We start from the raw sequence: 22616 nt of genomic DNA on the forward strand, positions 1-22616 counted from the left end.
AATGATGTCTTATTTTCAACTAAGTGTGTATGAATGATGATTTATGACATACAAGTCAGATACAGTCATTTATTTCAAAGTCAAAGCTGAATGGCCGGCAGATTGCTGGAGACCAATCAGAAAGCCTGAAGAAAGGGACTGATTGAATCTCCACTGATGAAGTTTATTTTACACTCAGAATACTGAAGATTGTATTATAAATATATAAAACCAATGCCACGAGCGAGTTAGCAAGTTACAAAATATGATATCCATGCAAAAAAAACATCAAATTTGTATGTAGTGAACATTCGCTAACAGCACTTAACACAATGACGTCATATTCTCATCGTACAGTATATGCTGTTACATCACGTTAAACAGCTTCTTTATCTAACATGTCACAGTTTCTAAGGCAGGTCATAATTGAGGCACATTCATTCATTCATTCAATAAAAATATAATTTCCCTTTAGGAAACCTGATTAGACAGCCTACAGTCTAAGGCAGAGGTGGGCAAACATTTTGACTCATGGGCCGCATTGAGTTAACAGAATTGTCCGGGGGGGCAGAACATATTTTAACACACACACACTATTTTATGTTTATAATTTTCCTTGAATTATTTGCCTAATTTCATCTGTAAAAGTGTTATACTATCAGTATGTTCGCATGTCGCGTGTTTTTTCAGGAGCACTTTAAACATCAGGCCACATCAAACTATATAATTTCATTTTACAGTTTTGTTGTGTTTTTTTTTTTTTTTTTTTTTACTAAATAAGACATCTGACTTGTAAGTTATGTTGCCCGTTTGGATGTTAAAAGTTGAAATACTTAGAAAGCAACCGGCGGGCCGGATTCAAACGCTTGGTGAGCCGCGTAGTATGCCCACCCCTGGTCTAAGGTTTTGATTCAACTTATGTAAAAATCATCTGTACTAGCAACAAGCATTGGTAAGGAATTGTTTTAATCCTCTTCAAATGTCCATCTCAAACTGGGCGTCATCTCCTATAGGAAGAACAGAATGGATTTAGGAAGAAAACACCATCATAAGCTATATTCACTTGTACACATATATTTTTTTTTATAAATTGCTTGGTATGTTTTGGTTTTAGTAAATACCAAAAACTGAGGTACCGCTGTACAGGCAATGTTTACCTGCACTCTCAGCATGCAAGCTATGTTGCTCAGCGTCACTGCTCTCAGTCGCTCCCGGCTGGTTCGACTCCTGTTTGAGTGGGCTGGTGACTCCTGGTATGTCAGGAAGTTTTGGAGGAGTGCGAGTCAGAGGAGAGTTCCGACGCTGCAATAGGAATTTCCTGTCGTAGATGATTCGAGTTCCTGCAGACCCAAGAGGGAAGTTAAAAACCATTTTATTTGTCAATGAGGACAGCAATGTTTCGGATTATAGCTAAACTATACATACATTTACCACAGACACATATACAAATACTATATATAAACACCATCATGCCATAATGTTAGCATGCTAACATTAGAATGTTAGCATTGTTAACATGTAAATATTAGCACAGTGGCATTTTTAGCCGTTTTCATGGGTAGACACCTTTATCCTAGGTGTTAGCATGCTCATGTTACCATGTTAGCATTGCTAACATACTAACATGAGCTAGCATTTTCTGTGAATTTTATGAATATGAACTTACTGCTTACCACTATTATGCTAGGTGGTTAGCATGTAGACCTGCTAACGTAATTATACTAAAATTTTTAGCACTTTCAGAGGGAGGCACTTAGCACTATTATGCTAGGTGTTAGCATGCTCATTCAAACCCTTCCACGGTGTGTTGTCATGGCCAAGGAATCTAAATATGTAGCTCAAATAAATGTAGGACTAATATGATGTAAATCACAATATGGGGGGGGGGTACAATGGCTCTTAGCGGAGGTCTGCGCTCTCAGAGTGCTTTTCTAGTTAATCTTGTGAGGCAAATTATGTACTGTAGAATTACATAGTACAAGCTTGGTACACCAAACTTTAGGAACTTCCGCTGTACCTTTAAAGCTCAAATAAGTCCAATTGTATTCAAAGATGATCACAAGAAACAAGATGCACCTAAACTCAATTTAGGCAGATCTGTGAATACTTATGTACAAGTTATGTTCACATTTGTATTTGTAAAAAACGTTTTTCATGCTGTCATTATGGGATGTTGTGTTTTGAACGTTTTTTTTTTTTTTTAATGAATGTATTCCATTATGGAATAAGGCTCTAACACACCAAAAGGGGGGAAAAATGTGAATACTTTCCGGATGCGCTGTAATTGTCATCAACAGTTTGACTTGGGAGACAGGGAAGTCACAAATCAATCGGAATGTCATCCTGTTTCCTGAAAAACTTGAAAATATCACGAGGAGGCCATTATTTTAAGAAGGCGACTTCTTGACTCAGCAGTTTTGAGCTCCCTTTGTTTTCATATGTGAGACTTTACATGGAGTATACGTGCCCCCACGGACCCACACCGAGTGACCTATTTTCTGGCACCGTGACACACATTGAGCGGGCCAGCTGTGTGTTTTATCTGCGTAAATCAGTCCCACCTGGTACATTTACAGAACACACTATCAGTCCACCACCGGCATGTGAACACTGTGGCAACTTTCTCACAGCTGCAGAAGGAAAATGTTCCCATCCCTCCATCCATTTTCTACACTGCTTGTCCTCATTTGGGTATGTAGTGCAAGTTGTCATACTGTTGTTCCACACTTTCCCAACGATAGTAATGAATGACAAAACAGTCGATCATTAACACAAAGACCAAAACAGGTCTGTTGATCAAGCTGACAGATCAGCGACCCTACCCTGTAGTGCAGGGGCCTCGAACTCATGACGACCAGATTTTGGGGAGATACAAAAATGACACCACTGCATGTAACCGATAAGTCAACAAACATGGGGAAAATACTACTACTACTATGGGAAACATCAGTGTTAACTCCAACTTTAGCAACTTTCTGTTGCCGCAAGACATGCAGGGTAGCCAAAAGCACTCCAAGCAACACTACAATGTATTATATTTCTATAATAGATTTTGATCTTTTAATGCATCTGTTTTTATTTTGTAAAAAGACGGTCTTGGCCCCTCTGTTGGTCTGTACACACTTGACCAAAGAAACCATAGAAGCAGACCAAATGGACTAAAAATGACAAGAGTGAAAATACCAGTAAATACAAAGCATTATGGTATTAGTTAATAGGATTAACATTTCAGCTTTTCTTTACATTATGACTTTTTGATTTATGTTTTGTTTTATTGCTACAATGAGCAGCGTGCTCAGATGGCCCCCGCACCGTATTTTGGACACCGATGGTGTAGTGTTCAAGGCAACTTGTCACTCCTACGCACACTTTTTCGTAACACAAGTACACAGATGAAGTATAATTGGGTTTGTTTTGTTTCTGAGTGTTTAAATCCAGTAATTATCAGTTTTCTTGCTAACTCGTGGTCGTGTTACCTCCAGGCGTAGTGCTGAACACGGTTCCCCCGGGAGTGGTGGAGTATTCCTGGGGCATGTGAGCAGCCTCGAGGACGGCAACCCGCCTGACGGCTGGTATATCCCGGCTCCCACTCGTCTGACCTGCCGCTGACATGTCGTCACTGGATGGTGTCACACCTTTTTGCAATTGTCATAAAATAAAAAATAATAAACACAAGCTGACTCTCCCGAATTTCTTCTCCAACTGATTTACCTCGTGGCCCCACGTGCAGCCAACACTCCCAAAACAACCTACAAGCTCCTCCTACACACGGGTTATGATTGGCTGAAAGCAAGGGGCGTCACACATAGCGGAAGTTGTAGTTTTTTTTCACGCTGCGGTGCGGAAGTCACAACAGAACACAGTATTCAGCTACCATGTATGGGCTGGTATTTTAAAAATAAACCATTAAAAACAGCAAATCGTTCATGTAGTGCGTCTAGTCATGAATGGTGACTGTTCAGGCATTCATTGCTTTCTAGATGAAGGGAAAAAATGCATAGAATTGAGTAAGTTTATAAAATACAAATGACAAAATGAATGTGAAACTTCCCAAAAAATAGTATACAGTAGGAGTAATTTAGTAAACATACAATAATAGTGCCTTAGGGCAAGGAAGACAACATCTATGTCACATCTTTGTTTATTAAGTCTTGTAAATGGTTTGAGCTGGTGTACAGGGTAAGATGATCTATACATATCTTTAAGTCAGAATATTTCTGATTAAAAGGCTTGTATACATTTTCTTGATTTTTTTTCTTGAATCATTTTTTCGGACCAATACAAAAGAAAATAAAACAAGTGGTCAAAGCTACAAAGCCTCTATAGTTCCCATCATGTGGGAGTCGGCTAACTAGATAACGCTTAAAGAACATCCATAACAACTCTATGAGGGTGCATAGTATTCTAATGAAATATATTTTGTCATATATTTTTTTATACACATATTTTCATAAAAACATCTTTTTTGTGCATGGGTGCAGTTGCATTCCTTAGGATAGAGTAATATGATATTGCGTTTACATTGTCATGTATCCATTCTAAAGGAGTATAGGTGAGCTCTATTCTTCTCGACAGTTACATTTTTACAATACGTCATCGGAGGTTACACGTTCACCTTTCGAGTGGCATGCCTGGTAAAAACCTTCCTCTTTTACATGGTCCAACAATGTTGAGAGCCAAATATCTCTCACACGCAGACACAATGCATCCTAAAAAAAAAAAAATAACAGGACAAAATAGTCACCCACATTGTCACTCATGCATGGCACAAAAAACCCACTTAAATAGCCAAACTAAAACCTGAGTGGTGTGTGAAAAGTGGAAAAATGTTGCAAAAATATCAGATGAGGTTATCATGCATGCGTGGGCACAGGGTAGGTGTGATGTGCAAAAATAATCTTCATTCATTCTGTCAGACTCACATATGCATGCTACAGTAGCATTTACAGTACTTATGGGATAAATAGTGTTGTTTTTTTTTTTTTAAAGTTTGGCGGATGTGTGCTACCATAATATGACCCCCACCCTGCATAATCTCCAACATCAGGTTTCTGCATAAAAAGTGTCTCAGATGAGAAAACGAAGGTACGTGTCTGCATCCACTGTATCCACATACGTTCACTTATACAGAAAACAAAGACAACAAATTGTATTGTAACATAACACTAGTTGGTACTTTGCTACGCTAAATGCTGGAAAAACAGACACAAATCTCTCTCTGGCTGCTACACTGATATGGTGGACTGGTGTGATTGGAGTGACTTGTGTCAGTCAAGGTCAGTACAGCACAAATCTTCCAGTCTTGTCCAGGAGATTAAAAACAAACAAACAAACAAACAAAAAACAGTGTATAAGTGTACTTCCTAGTAGCACACATGTGATTAGATTTTATTGCTGTGGCAAATTCATACTTTCCAAGACCTTCATGATATGATTGTGTGACGAGTGTGCTTCGGTTTTGTGTCGACGGATCACGAGTCTGGGGTCGGTGAGAGTGAGACAATCACAATGCTGCCTGCGTGCCCTTTTGCCGCACACTTCCTTGCACAATCACGCGTCAAAGCAGCACAATAGCCCACTCCAAACCCCCGGAATCACTACATACTGCATTCGCTTTGCCTCAAAGATGGAGAACACTGACTTTTAAACATTGGATGAATGGGAACGAGAGGCTTTGGATTGTTCTGCATATCAAGTGAGGCTACCAGGAGACGAAAGGAAGAAGGTAGAATAGAGCATCTGTGTTATGGAGCGGCTGCACATTGCTACCAAGCGATCAAACCCTTTGCCAAAGAAAAGATTCCGGTTCTTTCCAAAACCCATTAGAAAACAAAAAGACAATAGTTTAAGATTGGGCATGTTTGGGAAAAGCAGCAACAACAACAACAACAATCATAAGCGAGGGAAGGGAGCTGCTGCTTCTTCATTCCAGCGGCGAGCACGCCGTGACATCACGGAGCCTTGGAGCCAATCAGGGGGGCAAGCGAGAAACGCATGCACACACACGGCGACACATGTCCACAGAGCAGAGAGCGCATATACAATACACACGCACAACGAAAAGGGTCCACTGAAAGAGGCAATGACAGGCTCCAACCTGAAAGCACAACCCTTTTTTTTTTTTTAAGCTGCTGTGTTACTGGGGCTTTGTCCCCCCCCGCCCCCAAGCGTGGGCCAGTCCATTTGTACTTGTACTACCTTGTACTCCCTTCAGTTTGTAGATAATGACAAAAGTTCGTAAGTCATGCACCAGCAGTCGTCATGCAGTTACAGTTGACAGGAAGCACTTTTTGTTGTCTTGTTTTGGTGACATTTGTTCTTTTTTGGATGCTTTTCTAGAAAAATCCATGCCTTAGGTAATGTGATACTTTACAAATGTTATAAAACTACAAGTTGAACTCTCACACCTTTTTTTCTGTATGTGTGTGTGTGTATTTCTGTGTGAGGTTAATTGTATGTTTGTCATATTGTTGTTTGGTAGTCCTTTCCCTCCTCTCCTCTTGCTCACTTTCCTTTGCGCTCCGGTTGTGATTTTGTGGAGGAAGCTTTGGCAGCCGCTCTCTTGTCCTGGAAGACACACGACAAAGAGACAAAACAATAAAACAGAGCTCAGTATATGAATATGAATATGAATATGAACATGACCCCAAAAAAGTTGGCATCAAAGTAAAAAACATGGAGCGGCTCTGGTACTTTATCCAAGCACTGGGATGCACGAGTGCTTGCGGGAGGAAAAATCGCGTACCTCGTGGACCGGGTTGTGTGTGTTGTGTTTCAGTGTTTAACCCTCCGAAGGCTGGTGCGCTGCACCGACTGAGCGTTCCTTCTCACATCCGCCCCCACCTGGAGCAAGGAGGGAGGGACGTAAACAACACTCGGACCAGATACAGTAAGTGCTGAAGACAACATGGGAACCATGCAGAGCAGGGAACTAACTGCTGCAGTTCGGTTCATCGTGTGTGCTTCTAAACGACCTCACATGTCCCAACAAAGACATGAAAGATAAAAGATCACATGATGTGGTGATGTCAGGTATAATTCATGCAAGTGCACTTTTTCGGGCAAAAAATTGTGGTCAAATTTGTATAGGTTCCACTGTATTTATTTAGACGGTGACCCATTTGCTGGAGTGACAATGACAGTATGTCTGGTTTGCTGGCAAGTGCGTTGGAGGGGAGAATGTAACCCAATATTTGGCTGGTGGCTTCTGGGAAAATATACTCACTTTTCTCGTCAGCATGCTGCCGTGTTCGTCAGCACGATAGTCCTCTTTCTCCTCCCTCTGCATAAAGACCATTAAACATCAGCACAAACTTATACTGTTATGACAGGGGTCGGGAACCTTTTTGGCTAAGAGAGCCATGAAGGCCAGATATTTTAAAATGTGTATCTGTGAGAGCCATATACATTTTGAATGCAATAAAATGTGTGCATTTTTATGTAAGACCAACAGTTTTAGATATAATGGGCTCTAATTATGTAGACCAGGCACACTACCCCACGCCAATGGGGTGTGGCCAGCATACTTTCGTGAGCAGCGCAGTGTCTAAAAATAAATCTAATACTTGTTGCCATTAATGCAACTTCTGCTGCTGCATGGTTTTGAACCGTATTCAGTACATGTATTTCATTCTTTTGGCCATCTTCGTCAGAAGGCTTGGTTCTGCAGCTTTAGCTATTTGACTAAAGGAGGAAAGTTTACATTTACATGTTTTTTTGACATCTCAATGGCCGAGGTAGACTACCGCATTACCCAGTAATAATTAAGTTTTGGTGTTTGACCTGGAAAATATCATCAGGAAAGATAGATATGGTTGGCCGTATTGCAGTAGAAAATAGATGGACGGATTAAAATGCATAAGAAAGTTGTTGATTTTTAATATTATTTTTAACAGTGATTTCTGTGATGTTTACTTTAAAATGTTAGCAAAAATACATTTTTATTGTGGTAAGAAATGCTTGAGAGCCAGATACAGTCATCAAAAGAGCCCTACCTGGCTCCTGAGCCATAGGTTCCCTACCTCTGTGTTATGATATACAGTAAACCTCGGATATATCGGATTCAATTGTTCCCACTGGTTTTGTCCGATATAAGCGAAATCCGTTATATGCGTATACCGGAAAATGTCCGTTTTACGCATATATCGGATTTATATCCGGTATACGCGTAAATCGGTTTTTATCCGTTATAAAAAGGCACTTCCTTGACTATGTTTCCAATGTACCTGGACGCGCAGGCAACGCTGCAAACGCTGCAAATGACGTCGTATAGCGGCCTGTCACGATTCGGCGAATCGGAGCGCCACGATGCGGCCATCCGATATATGCGAGGGAAATTTAATGGAAATGCATTGGAACGGGACTGGAGATTTTGTCCGAAATAGGCGAAATCCGTTACAAAAAATCCGATATATGCAATGAATTTTTATTGGAAATGCATTACAGAAAAATCGGTTCTTTTTTATCTGTCCGTTGTGAGCCAATTTCCGATATATCCGAGTCCGATATATCCGATTTACTGTATTATACAATGGAACCGAGGTTAGCGTCATGAATACGTTCCAGAAGGTCCGACTCAATTTCTCCCAGAATTAATCCAATCTGGACTCTAAAAATACAGTTCTACAATTTTACTTTTATTTGCAGAAAACAATTTCATGAATGTGTATAAATGCATGTAACATCTTGATTGAAGACTTGATTGTTGGCTAAGATGGCTCCCTTTGTTCTCTACCTGACGGTATCTTTGTGTTATGCTTGTCTTGGGTACAAGTGTGTGTTGGGCATGTTACTTTAAAAAGGTATTAGTTTTAATTACTAGTTCATTCATTCATTCATTCATTTTCTACCGCTTATCCTCATGAGGGTCGCGGTGGGTGCTGGAGCCTATCCCAGCTGTCTTCGGGTGAGAGGCGTGGTAAACCCTGGACTGGTGGCCAGCCAATCCCAGGGCACATATAGACAAACAACCATTCACACTCACATTCATACCTATGGACAATTTGGAGTGGCCAATTAACCTAGCATGTTTTTGGAATGGGGGAGGAAACCGGAGTACCCGGAGAGTACACGGGGAGAACATGCAAACTCCACACAGAGATGGTCGAGGGTTGAATTGAACCCGGGTCTCCTAGCTTTGAGGTCTGCACGCTAACCACACGACCGCCGTAAGGCCCCAGTTACTAATTACTTCTCCAAAGAAGTAACCGAGTTACTATCTGAGTTACTCCACTACATAAGTATCTAGTTACAAGTAAAAGTAACTATTGCATTACTCGCCCCTGCGAGTAATTTCGGTGATATATTTAGGCGGCTTCAGTAACGTACAGTAATGGGGTGTCAAAAATGGAAAACGCCGTTATGCTGACAGTAAGAGTAATTATTTAGATTACCCGTTACTGAAAAAAGTATTGTTGGAACTTGCAAGTAATTTTGACTCAATCCTGCATTGTTTTGCAGGCGTGATCAATAAGAAAAGCAGAGACTTGTGGTGCAAGTGTGTTAGCTAGCAAAGAAATACAGTCAACTGGTGATGATGTCATCGACGGGCCAGTTTCCATGCTTAAAGGATACTAAGATGGACAACAACAGCTGGACTCACGCAGTGTATTATTAATGTGACGGAGGCAAATGTTTGCTGTAAACCAAAAAATCTGTTAACTGGGGCGTATGCTAACCGAGGTTCCATTGTATACTGCACACAGCTATAATCTGGTCATCCGAAATGTTACATCTATGGAAAAAATGACTTGAAACCATATGGTACAACACATTTTTTGATCAAGCGCCGCGACGTCATCAAAATGATCATTTTGATGTGTTTTGTGAGACTAAAGCTACTGATGGTTGCAATCATGGCTGGAATTTCATTGCCTCATTCAAAAAAAGGCAAAAACAAAAAGATAAGATGTTCCCGCTCCCAAAAAATAAAAAAAGCAGCAGCGGGTCGTAGAGACCTCAACCTGACCTTGCCCCGCCTCCAATCCTGTTCCCAAGCACGTTTGCCTGCCTCCTGGTGAGGGGAGCCTAGCTCCTTGCCAAAGGGCTGCGTGCCCTCCAGGAAGCGCCCACGTTGCACATGTGAGTAACCTGTGTCACACACCGGAGTCAGCAGAGCCTCCTGGGCGGCGTGGAGGCCTGGTGCGCTCATGTCCCGTCCCGATGATACTGATCCCACCCAGCCCTGCAGGGCGTCCTTTTCGGGTAGATAGGGTTGAAACGCTCCACCGCCGACCAACCTGGCAGGAGAGTGAAGGGCAGTGAGTGGTGGGTGAAGTAAGAATGGGAGTAAAAGAAGATGGACGTCACATACCGGTTGTCTCCGTTGTGTTCGCCAGCTCGACCCAATGTGGGCATCTCACACTGGCCGTACACCTGCTGGCCTGCAACAACAGAAACGCCTTCCACTGAACCAAGCCCTGCCCCGCCTCTTTTTGCTCCTCCTCCTGTCGCAGGACCCTCCCCTCTCCTCCCATCCGACCTCTGACCTCCCAGCTGGCCGTTCAAGTTGACCTTGGGAACGGCGCCACTGGCTCTAACCCGGTCCCTCTCTGCTATGGCGCTCACTGGCTCCAGTGGCGCCTCCTCCTCCTCAACCTCCCCTTCTTCCACCTCTTCCTCCTCCTCCTCCAGCTCCATGATGGAGCCGCTCGCCCCGCTGGCTCCACTGCTGGGGCGGCCCAAGCTGCAGGGAAGGGAGAGCGTGGCGCCCTCCGAGTCGTCTGCTCGACTGCTGCCGTCCAAGGAGGAGTCTTCCACAGTAACCAGTGACGGGCTGACCCCCGCCGGCCAAACCTGGACGTCCGACATTTCCATCAAGGTGTCTTCCTCTGTGGCTGCGATGGGAGCACATTCCAGACTGGAGACTTCCTGCCAGTAGGGCTCGGCACCCAGAGGGGAGGGTATACTGTACTGCATGGAGGCTGGAGACAGCAGCTCCTCCTGAACCAGCCCATAACCTGGAGGGAGGACAGGGGCGAGACAAGAGAAAGACTAACACCATGCAGGCACAGCCGGGGGGGTTGAGGTGAGGATGGGGAGGATCCAAGCCTTGTTTCCACCAAACAGTACAGTCCTGCTCCAGTGCGAAGTCACACGGGTTTCAAAAGTACTACGTAAATGGAAGATAAGCAAATGGAATTTGCCAGTGGGGAAAGATGTAGAGTATTATTAAAAGGTCACACATACATTGGACACTGCATGTTCCGAATCTCAGGTTGGACTTTTCTTTGCTTTTTAGTTTGCTCTTAGTAAACACGTCGTTTCCCATTTTGTGCTCTTATTTTGGTTTTCTGTTTGGCACGATGTGCAGCTGCAGTACCTGTTTCTCAAGGTGCGACAGGGTCAGGCAAAATGATCGGACACATTTGTAGGTTAAATAAAAGGCAAATAAAGTAAAGAAACAAAAAAGTGTTATTATTTACATACATATACATATGTACGAACATATAATGCCGTTGTTTTTTGTTTCTTTTTCAGTTTCTGCCATAAATTGGACTGGTGAGCATTGCGCTTTCATTGTGGAAACGTTTATCAAAAGAAACGAATCTGTAACTGCAACACAACCAGCGTTCCGTTCGCACTTCAATGTTGGTAGACATGATCCCGTACCAGTTCGAAACACCATCTTGTTATGGCTTACCAACTTCACAGCTACTGGATCTGCATTGAAACGAAAATCAAGCGGCCAACCTGGCCACCTTGACCACCTCGCCAGAACTGATTTCATTTTTAAAACACAATGAAGGAGAATGGCATTATATGTACATACTTTTTGAAAATAAATTTCTTTCCTTTATTTGCCTTTTATTTAACCTACAAATGTGTCAGATCATTTTCCCTGACCCTTGTATAAGTGTAGCAACAACAAAAAGCAAAACATTGGCAAAGCAAATTGCAAAAAATCTCAAACATACTGATGTGGTTGCTCCGTGGAGTGGAAAAAACACGTAACAAGACATTATTAGTTCCCAGTTTAAAACCTAGTTGATCCCAGCCTACTGCATGTATGTAGATCTGATCCAAACTGCACCACAGCAATTGGAGATAAAGTGTATCATTTGGTGGAAAGGCAGTTTCATGGAAACAGAGTAGCTCAGCCCTGTCCCAATAAAGCCGCTACAGCCTGAAGTCAGTCCTCGTCAAAACGTTATTCACAATTGAAATACCCCAATTCAAAATTTTGAAAGTTGGTGGAAAAAAGGCGTTTAGGGTCTGATGTAAAGAAAGGTAAGGTGGTTACTGTCATTGGGACACGCTGAGTTGAGGGTAGGGGTATGGGATTTGCTGAGTCATCAGTCTCTGTGACGACATGAGGCTATGACTGCCATAATGTGACATAGAAAAAAAAAAAAAGTTCCACCTATATTTTACTCCTGGGGTTGGCACGATATTGGTATTGTGTTTTAGAAACACGAATTCTAATTTCAGCGATTTCAAATTTCCTACATAATGGACTGGATTAGTTTAACTGCTATTTTCTAAAAGTTTTTTTTTAAGGGGGGGGGGTTGACTGAGTGTCCACAACATTTCAGCATCTTTAGTATCGTTCCAACCCTTCTAACATGTTCCATAATGGAAGAAAAGGCAAAGTAACTGCAACTGCCATGCATAATCAATGATCCCAAACATGCCATCACACACACACACACACACACTCAAAAGAACAATGATAAGCTACACAAACTAACGGTACATTTACACCTGTAATCCGACACTCTGGTCTGAACCAAAAAAAAAAAAGATATTGGTGGTCTAGTTGTATTTTTGTCAGCGGTCCTAAAATGCTCTCAGTTAAGCATATGCATATCAATTATATGGAATATGTGATATGTACATTCTCTGACAACCTCACACACCCAAAACAACATGATGTCTTCCAGGTCACATACATGTAGGAATCGCCTTTCGCACTTGTTGAGATGCTAACCCAAAAAGGTTCCCGGAAGAGAGGTCTTTATAGCCTGTTTTATTGTATATTTCGCCACCGCCGCACAGCCTATGTAAACAAGACATGACTTAGTCTCTTGTGTCAACTTTCATGTATAGTCGTTCTTCTTGTCTTGTGTTGTGTTTATCCTCCATACCAGGGGAATAACACCCCTTCTCAAAGTGTGTTTATACTGTACTTTCAAGCCAAATCCTCTTTGTAAAGGTGTTCCTTTATTCGTGAATTTATTCCGTCATTCGTGAATTTACCACTGCAAAGAACACAACTCGAGTTGGGAATCCGTCTGTCTCACGTTCTCTGCAATTGCTGTGTACATTCATTCATTCATTTTCTACTGCTTATCCTCACGAGGGTCGCGGGGGTGCTGAAGCCTGTCCCAGCTGTCTTCGGGCGAGAGGTGGGGTGCAGGGGGTGGCCAGCCAATCACAGGGCACATATAGACAAACAACCATTCACACTCACATTCATACCTATGGACAATTTGGAGTCGCCAATTAACCTAGCATGTTTTTGGAATGTGGGAGGAAACCGGAGTACCCGGAGAAAACCCATGCATACATAGGGAGAACATGCAAACTCCACACAGAGATGGCTGAGGGTGGGATTGAACTCGGGTCTCCTAGCTGTGAGGTCTGCGCGCTAACCACTCGACCGCCATGCAGCCCTTGTTGCGTACATTCTTGTCTTAAATGTTCCTCAATTGAAAAATAAAATGTACAGTATCACTCGTATACTGTGAACATCCAGCAGCAACACGACATTTTGGTATAACCTGACGTATCACCCCAATGGCGTCCCTTCTGGAAATCAATCAAATCAATTAGAATCCGTTTCAACTGGACCAAAAATGAAAGTGGTTATATTTCTCATGAAATTGAATATCTTGACTAGAAACGCTTACAGACATGTTTTAGATCCTAAACAAGTTCAGTCTTTTTGACTTTCTCAGTGGAAAAGGCCAGGAAAGGCGCTAATGGGATTGACCAATGAATAGTTCAAGCTGACAAAATGTCTTTTCATAATGACAGACGCCATTTGGTAGTGGAAGATTGGAAAGGTGGTGCGAGGGGCAATGTGACTGCAAAGATATTCAGATGGCGGTGTCGGGATTCGGGGTCAATGACATTAAATCCATGCAGCTTTGTATGAGCAGTTGAGGCTGTTCATGTGGATTGGTTTCTTGGCAGGATAGCACGTATTGTCTCTTTAACGAGCTTCCACGTGACAATAGCGCCTGTCTGAAGGTCTCATTGTAATTAAAAACCCCTGGGAAGCGAATGACATGTATGAATTTTTGCCATGGGAAACTCAGGCAAGCCTGCCATTTTGTGGCCCAATACATTCACACAGTACAATTTAGCAAGAAAACTCACAAAAACACCAAGATAATGGGAACAATAGCAGTAATGTTACGAGAATAAAGTACAAAAAATAATACAAAAAATAACATAAATAAGACTTGTGTTGCTGTAAACTCTGGTACGCCGGGAGCCGACAGTCAGCTTGGCTGATTGTGGGCGAGAGACTGGTCGCCAGCCAATCACAGGGCAGATATAGTCAAACAACCATTCACACTCACATTCATACCTATGGACAATTTGGAGTTGCCAATTTTGTAATGAGGGAGGAAACCGGAGTACTCGGAGAAAACCCACGCACCCTACACAAAGATAACCAAAAAAGATTCAAACCCAGGTCTTCCTGACCACTAAGCACCGTATGGCCGGATTAAGAGACCAAAAGTAATCCCTCAGTTATGTCGCTTGATTAGAAGGAGGATTCAACATTAACAAATGTAGTATTTTTGTAGCTGCAGAAAACCTGCTTGTTACCTTTATAAGAGCCCTGTAGACATGAAATAACACCCCTATAGTTAACTTTACACTCATATAACCCAACATAATGGTTCAAATCACAAAAAATATGGTAATGGTAATGGCTTAATTTCATTTGAACATATATCAGATTACAATTGAGTGCATCACATAATCAGTTCACAGGTAGGAAGAAGCAAAGCTTATTAAATCCTACCCCAGTACTATAAAATCAGTAACTGTTACATTTGTTCACTTCCTTTTTCCCTAATATAATTTGGAAATTCTTTTTTAATTATTTTTAATTAATTTGTTTTATTTATTTTTTTTGTCACGTACCGAATTACAAGGTGATATAATCAGCCATTTAAGACATAAATAAGACCTGTGATTGTGTGTGTTTCAATAAATGTCTTCCGGACAGGTGGACAGGAAGTGACAGTAGGGATTCAGAGTTGCGTTTTAGCTGGATTACGGCCACAACAGTAGCGTGGGTTATTATTACAACGATGATGATGACTATTAAGGCGAACTATCGGGTGGGGGCGTGAGAGGCAGGGAGGACTTTGAATTTCGGTGCAGACCTGCAAACATGCTTCAATTCGTACTCATGTACTGCATGTATTTTGACTCTTGAATACGTTTGTATGCTCCCCTGCTCACCATTTTGTTGCTGGTTTCAGTTTGGAGTTCAGTCTGTACAGTGCAGATAAATAAATAGATATGATCTATAGCAGGGGTGCTCACACTTTTTCAGCATGCGAGCTACTTTTAAAATGACCGAGTCAAAATGATCTACCCACTACAAAAATGCAAAACATCTATTTATTTTCAAATGTATTGAGGATTATTTGTACGTACAATGTATGTTGATGTACCTTACATAACCAAATGAGCCAATATTGCAAAACACACATAATTAACTATTAACATTTTTTGTAATTACCTGAGTTTACTTTGATGACTTGCACTGAATTGAACCAGCCAGGGATGCATAGTCCGGACAGTAGCTGCTGATAGCCAGCCTCAAGCACACTTCCAAATGTTTATCAGTCATGGATAATATCCGTATCATAATATCCGTATAATATTCCATATCCGTATGAGAGTGATATGTTTTTTGCCTTTTTACTTGGTCCAGCTCCTTCACTCATTTTAGTGACCATAAACTTTAGCGAGGGCTTTAAAATCTCGCAATTCGCCGACTAGCTTAGCACTTTGCATCGTTGTTTACGCATGAGCAGTGACCTAAAGGTCAAAATTCAGTTGTCATCTGACTGGTTGTCCTGTATGTCAATCAAGTAACGGGGATGGATGATAGGCTGACATCGTAAGTTCTGCTGCACTTAGAGACGTTGTTTGATTTGATTGGTCGCCCGAAGGGCAACATTCAGTTGTCATCTGAATGGCTGCCCTGTATATCAATCAAGTGACGGCATTGATGCTGGGATGATATTTTTTTAATGTCACGCCGCGATCGACCAGCGATCGACCAGCGATCGACCAGTACCACCTCCGCGATCGACCGGTAGATCGCGATCGACCTAATGAGCACCCCTGATCTATAGTACCTGGTACCACAGGTTTAAAGTGTGTTTGTATTTTACTTCATTTTGAGCATTTCTATGCCAAGGATGTTGTAGGATGCATGGAGGAAAATCTAAGCAATTTTATATGAGAGAGTGTGTGCGCGTGTGTGTGTGTTTCTGGGATGTTGCAGGGCCAGGACGATGACAAATGGCTTCAGAATGAGGTGAGCATGGAGATGTGGGTCAGAACTGGAATGGCCGTTAGAATGAGTGTGATGAATATGTACTAGCCTTTCCCTTCACTCCTACCTTTTAGACACAAACACACACACACACACACACACACAGCACACACAAGTGTCAAAGGCACAGGATCACAAAATACGAAGAAGCTGAAATGAACTATGGTACTGCACAAGGACTGTCGTAGCACAGAACAACAGCAACGGAAAATGCACAGCACGCTATTCATTAAACACCGTTCATACACACAAACACACACACATTGGAATACAGATGAGCACCAACACTTTAAGCTCACAGGTGAGGCTTGAATATATATATATATATATAAATAGTCACAGACATCCAAATGAAAGATAACAATCATCACACACCATTAGCAGATAACGCTCAGACAATGTTGATGTGACTTTGTCATCAAACCTGGGCAAAATTTGTACAATAAAACGTAATTTTAACACATACAGTAAGTAAATAAAGGATTCAATGTATTAAAAAAATAGCTAAAAATATCCAATATGCTTCAGTGTCCTCGAGGAGCCACATACTGAAAAATCTAATGTTTTATTTTTTGTAGAATTAAATTTAAGACAAATTAATTCAAGACAAAGCTTTGGGATATTAGTAATAGTGGCATGAAAATTTCAATATCATTACAGGTGTTGAAATTGATAGTGGGAATCGTAAATATACAATATGATGACTTTTTCTCACAATATTTGGACTTTATTATCAAAATATTATGACTTTTTGCAACCTAATTTTCCAAGAATTTTTGTTTTATTTGCTTCAAAATGTAAGCATTTTTTTACTTTAATATTCTAAATTCGTGCTATGTATTTCTCTTAATATTATGACTTTATTGTAATTTTTTTTTTACTTTATTATCATAATATCACAACCCTTTTCCACTCTGATTTTCCGAAAATTGCAACTTTGTGTTTTGTTTGCTTGTCACAATTACACTTTTTTCCTTTATTATTATTATTATTATTTTCTCTTAATATTGTGACCATAAGCTCTTACTATTTCATCTCTATACTTGGAAAATTACTGGTAATTTTTTTCTTGCTTCATTGCATTTTTAGAAGATGCCAATATAATTCATACCATCTTGAAATAATGAGTTGTTTTGCCCATGAGTGATAAAAACGCGGCGTCACAGCCACCTTGTGTGAACATCACGTTCATCCAGGCACAGGTTACGTACAGCGTAACATCAAAAACACACCATTTATTTCACAGAAAAAGAAAAGGGCACATTTGTCTGTTAATAAAGCATTGGAGACCAAAAGACATTGTTGAGTAGTAAAGAAAAAAAAGAACATTGTACACAGTGAAGGAGACGTCATGCCATGCAAATTAGAAACGGAAAACAGCACATTTGAACAGCATTTTCTTCTATAAACTCACGATGGCAAAACCTCTCTTGGTTGTATCTGCGTTGAAGCGACTTTACAGTGCAAGGCTGATTAAAAAAAATACACCCAATGCATTCAAATGGAATTTCTTGCAAATATTTAAGGACGTCTTGCACACACAAACATATCATACAACAGCAAAAGCATGCGCATGCACGTGCACAAACTGTAGAACACACACAGAGCTGGACTGAGAGAGGAGGAGAGGGTCCCCCGTTCCACTTAATGAAGGAGGAGCGTGGGGAAATATAATGAGAGGAGGAGGCCCGGAGGTTCAACATGAGGTCACATGGGGTCAGAGGTCGGACAGGAAGAGCTGTGGTGACGGGAGGAGAGGAGAAGAAGGAGGAGGAGGAGGCAGCGGAGTGGCACGGCAGCAGATATGACATGTCGTAGATTTGAGAGATCAAGAGAGAGAAAACTGTCCTGAGCCAAAGACGAACATTTCAGCACCTGTTCTGACATTTGCTTTTCGGTGCAGCAAAAGAAATCAACAGGCGAGGCTCTGTCTTGTTCTCAGGCAGATAGAAGGAAGGAGGAGTAGAAACAAGGTATGAAGGCCCACAGCACACTGTCACCCGTGTGCTCGTGCCACTTTTGATTCGTGTATTCATCCCAGACAAACACGCACACATCACCTAAACATCTCTCTGACAGGTCTCGTTCAAATTCACGTAGAGTGGTACCCCGGTTTTTGTAGGATTCGTACACCGCCTGGGTTACACTGTAGCCTAACAAAGAAGTTGTTTTTGTAGAATTTATAGAAAGCAACACTTGCGATACAGTTAATAGGGTGGTCGGCGCAAATCGGCAGCCATGTTTGCGTCACCCTACAGCAGCTGTGACTACAGATATAGTTTACCACCTCCAGTGTGTGACTGAGGACAGGGTGAATTGTGAAGCGATCTGTGCCTTGAAATATGCTATATAATCTAATCCACGATATTATTACTATTCTGCGATCTCAAACAGCAGCAAAAATAAGCCACCACGGGGCCAAGGAAATTTGAGAAACACCATTGAATTCAAGAAATAACTATAGCTGTTCATTTGTCCCTTTCAGAAATGCATTTTGCATTGTTTTCTGCATGTATAACTATAGTTGTTCTATATTAAGGCTGTTTGCTGAAATAGAGTTACATTGCATCCTATAAGGAATGGATTAGCAACAAAAACCGAGGTACCACAGTGTAACAAAAATGTGTCTGCTGGTTTTTACCTTTAAAAGATATCATATAAAAAAAGAGTCAATCCAAGGGGAAAAGAGGTTACCTTTGTTTCTCATTTTAGCATCATGTATGAGGCGTGAAAAAAGAATGACTTGTGCTCCAGTGACGAGTGCACGGAGGCGGGGGTGGGGGTGGGAGGGGTTCTTTACACGTTGCATGCTGCTTACAGAGAACGGCACCATTCCTCAAACCTCAACAGCATCCTCTGAGAGTCATTAGCAGACCACCATGCAGCCCCCCCCACTTCCACCGTCTTCCACTTACCCCTCCTGATAAACGGGGGTCTAATAACTTGCGGCTTGCGCACGAGGCGCGACGGCCTTGTGTCCGTGACCTCTTGTGGAGCAACAGAGACAAGGTAAAAATGCCTGTTACCCACACTCACCACAAGGGTTACAAAACACATCTCACCTTTTCCAGCAGTGGACTTCCTAAATACCAATACTATCAATACTGGGGTAATATCAGTATTGGATCGAGTTTTCTTCTTTGTTTATTTTCACAAATATATGTGTTTATTGTTGTGTTGTTTGAATATATTGTTATATTATTACATTGTTTATATATTCACATCATTTATTTGACTTCGGGTTTTTACTTATTTGTCATTATTGACTCTATTTTGCTCGACAATTATTTTGTGCATATTGTTACACTCAGTGTACTTCGCTACATCACGGTTCGAATATGGCTCCCTCACTATATTGCGTTTCCCCCCAAATAATTCATCAATAACATGCCATAGCTGAGATTGAGTGGGAAAATAAGGTTATCCTCTCATTCGGTGTGGAAGTGGTAAGTTTTTGGCTTCTTCCCCACTCCGTTTGAATCACTAAGTGTAAAATAAGTACACTGGAGAGGCGAACTAGCTAGCTCGGTAGCTTGCTATGCTAGTGGCGGCCATCTGTTACGTCCCTGCAATGTGATGTAAATAATGGTAATGGTTTAATTTCATTTGAACATGCATCAGATTACAATTGAGTGCATCACATAATCAATTCACAGTTCCACATGTCCAAAAGGAGTAGGAAGAAGCAAAGCTTATTAAATCCTACCCCTCCATCTGGTACTTTTACAATCAATAACTGTTACATTTGTTCACTTCCTGCCTTTCTAATATAATTTAAGTTTTTTGTTTTTGGTTTTATTTATGTTATTATTATATATTTTATTTTGTCACATACCAAAGTATGAGGTGATATGACCAGACAATGACATAACGGGTACCATAGTAACTGTCAATATAGTGATATATATATATATATAGAGGCCATCTGTTATGTTCCTGCAATGTGATTTAAATAAAGAATAATAGGAGTGTAAAAGTGACTATAGGGGTGTTATTTCATGTCTACAGGGCTCTAATAGTGTTATAAACAGTATTTAGAATGCCGTAAACAGTTTTGCTATGGTTTAACTCCAATAATATTCTCTTTATGCGGGCACAGAGGAGGTGCCCGCATGCTCTCATCCAACCTGACTTTTGGCCTTCAACATGGTATCATCCCCAAACCCACACCTGTTGCTCTGTCCCACTCTGATTGATGTCCCCCAGGTCCATGCTCCTATTCACTCAGTTCCACCTCTGACTACCATACACATAATACTGGACTTGGACCTCAAACTTACATCAACACTACTTCCATTCCAGTAATCATTACACTATATCGACACATCAGACACCGCCATACTCACCCTGTGAACCCTCATAACCTCCGACCACTCAATAGACACCCATACCCCACCTCCATGATCAACAAGCCACCTGTCACCATCAATGTAGCACTTTTTAATGTCCGCTCTCTTTTAAATAGAACCTTTTTAATGAATGATATGATTTTAGATAATAAGTTAGACTGTCTTCTTTTAACTGAGACATGGCTTGGTACTGACGCATCCGTTGTTCTCACTGAGGCCTGCCCACCAAATTTTAATTTTTTATATTCTACTAGAGAGGGTAAAAGAGGAGGTGGGACGGCATCCATCACAAATGACTCACTGACCTCAAATGGAGTGTATTTTAACAGTTACAAGTCATTTGAGCACCATGCCTTTACTTTTAGCAGCCCTCCGATTCTTTGTGTCACTGTATACAGACCACCCCATCACTCTAGTTCTTTTATTAGTGAATTCTCGGAATTTTTATCAATCATTCACACTTCTTATAACAGGATTTTATTATCTGGTGATTTTAATCTACATGTTGATGACACCTCGGATCCAATATCCAGAGAGTTTTTAAACCTTTTAAATTGTCTTGATTTTAAGCAGCACGTCACACAGCCAACTCACAACAGAGGACACACCCTGGACCTGGTCATAACCCATGGCCTGTCCATCGGTGTGTCCTCTGTTGTTGACCTGGCTATGTCCGACCACTACTGTGTATTTTTTAGCATCACCAGTTTTAACCAGGAGGAGGCCCCGGTGAGAACAGTGAGGAGACGCTATCTAACTTCTGAAGTGGCTGCAAATTTTATTGAGATTTTACAGAGCACTCCTGCTGAAATTTTACCTGCACCTTGTGATTTTATCGTTGATAATTTTAACAGTAAACTGAAGTCAACTCTGGACTCAGTAGCTCCACTTGTAACAAAAACAATAAAAAGGAAACCTACACCCCCGTGGAGAAATAACGATGAGATCAATAAACTGAAAAGAAAATGCAGGAGTGCTGAGAGAAGATGGAGAAAAACTAAATTGACAGTTCATTACGAGATTTTATGTCAACAACTCAAAACCTACAATAATACAGTAAAAAAGGCACGAATTTCCCATTTCTCACAACTCATTTCCAACCATAAAAACAATCCCCGGTTCCTCTTCTCCACCTTTAATATTTTAACAGGCACAAATTTTAATAAAGTTTTTAAGACACCAACAGACGATCTTTGTGAAAACTTTGCAGACCACTTCAGAACTAAAATCAAGGACATCAGATCCTGCCTGTTACCCCAGAAAGTTTTTTCTGTTACCACACCTGGACTGTTGTCCTTGCCTGAGGAGAGACTGGAGAGTTTTGCCCTGGTTGATGCAAGGACACTTGGTCGAGTTTTCTCCCAAGTAAGCCCAACAACCTGCCTTTTAGATCCAATTCCCACATCACTTTTAAAATCACTTTATGGATTCTTTGAGGAGCAGTTTTTAAACATCTTGAATTGCTCTCTTCAGACGGGTGTCTTCCCCACCGCCTTCAAAACGGCGGTGGTGAAGCCCCTTCTGAAGAAGAGCAATTTAGATCCCAACAATCTTAATAATTACCGACCCGTATCCAACTTGCCGTTTTTAAGTAAAATTTTAGAAAAACTGGTTTTTTACCAACTTAATGACTTTTTAAACAGAAATAGCATTTTAGAGAAACATCAGTCTGGCTTTAGGAGGAACCACAGTACCGAGACAGCACTTGTAAAGATTTTAAACGACATCAGGTGGAATTTGGATAACAAGAACCT

General features: G+C 41.3%; 2 protein-coding genes across 8 annotated transcripts in view; both read right to left on the reverse strand.

Moving 5' to 3' along the window:
• Window positions 1–55: 55 nt before the first annotated feature.
• LOC131120070 (eukaryotic translation initiation factor 4E-binding protein 2-like) lies at window positions 56–3736 on the reverse strand. The gene is made up of 3 exons (XM_058065144.1): window positions 3456–3736; window positions 1137–1319; window positions 56–986 (listed from the first exon to the last, which is right to left on the reverse strand). The coding sequence occupies exons 1-3, from the start codon at window positions 3589–3591 to the stop codon at window positions 955–957; spliced, it is 351 nt and encodes a 116-aa protein (XP_057921127.1). The 5' UTR covers window positions 3592–3736; the 3' UTR covers window positions 56–954.
• Window positions 3737–4104: 368 nt separating this feature from the next.
• The window catches only part of LOC131120067 (ankyrin-1-like), a 67184-nt gene continuing 48672 nt past the window's right edge, over window positions 4105–22616 (reverse strand). The window contains exons 40-45 of one of the 7 annotated variants that reach the window (XM_058065137.1): window positions 19429–19500; window positions 10292–10937; window positions 9947–10217; window positions 7205–7261; window positions 6725–6822; window positions 4105–6546 (exon numbers count right to left, since the gene is read on the reverse strand). In XM_058065137.1, coding sequence (XP_057921120.1) covers window positions 6754–6822; window positions 7205–7261; window positions 9947–10217; window positions 10292–10937; window positions 19429–19500 — 1115 coding nt within the window. In that variant the 3' untranslated portion in view covers window positions 4105–6546; window positions 6725–6753. Of the gene's footprint in view, window positions 6547–6724; window positions 6823–7204; window positions 7262–9946; window positions 10218–10291; window positions 10938–18202; window positions 18252–19428; window positions 19501–22616 lie in introns of those variants that run through there. The other 6 variants (XM_058065139.1, XM_058065138.1, XM_058065140.1 and 3 more) reach the window with 6 other exon arrangements.

Source organism: Doryrhamphus excisus, chromosome 2 (genome assembly GCF_030265055.1).
Source record: "Doryrhamphus excisus isolate RoL2022-K1 chromosome 2, RoL_Dexc_1.0, whole genome shotgun sequence".
Taxonomy (NCBI): Eukaryota; Metazoa; Chordata; class Actinopteri; order Syngnathiformes; family Syngnathidae; genus Doryrhamphus; species Doryrhamphus excisus.

What these genes read in the sequence shown, in the direction of transcription:
- LOC131120070 (XM_058065144.1), bottom strand. Translation starts at nt 3,591, where the DNA reads ATGTCAGCGGCAGGTCAGACGAGTGGGAGCCGGGATATACCAGCCGTC. An exon ending in GTTCAGCACTACGCCTGGAG is followed by an intron (nt 1,320 to 3,455) that starts GTAACACGACCA and finishes TTGGGTCTGCAG; the next exon opens with GAACTCGAATCATCTACGAC. An exon ending in CTTGCATGCTGAGAGTGCAG is followed by an intron (nt 987 to 1,136) that starts GTAAACATTGCC and finishes TTCTTCCTATAG; the next exon opens with GAGATGACGCCCAGTTTGAG.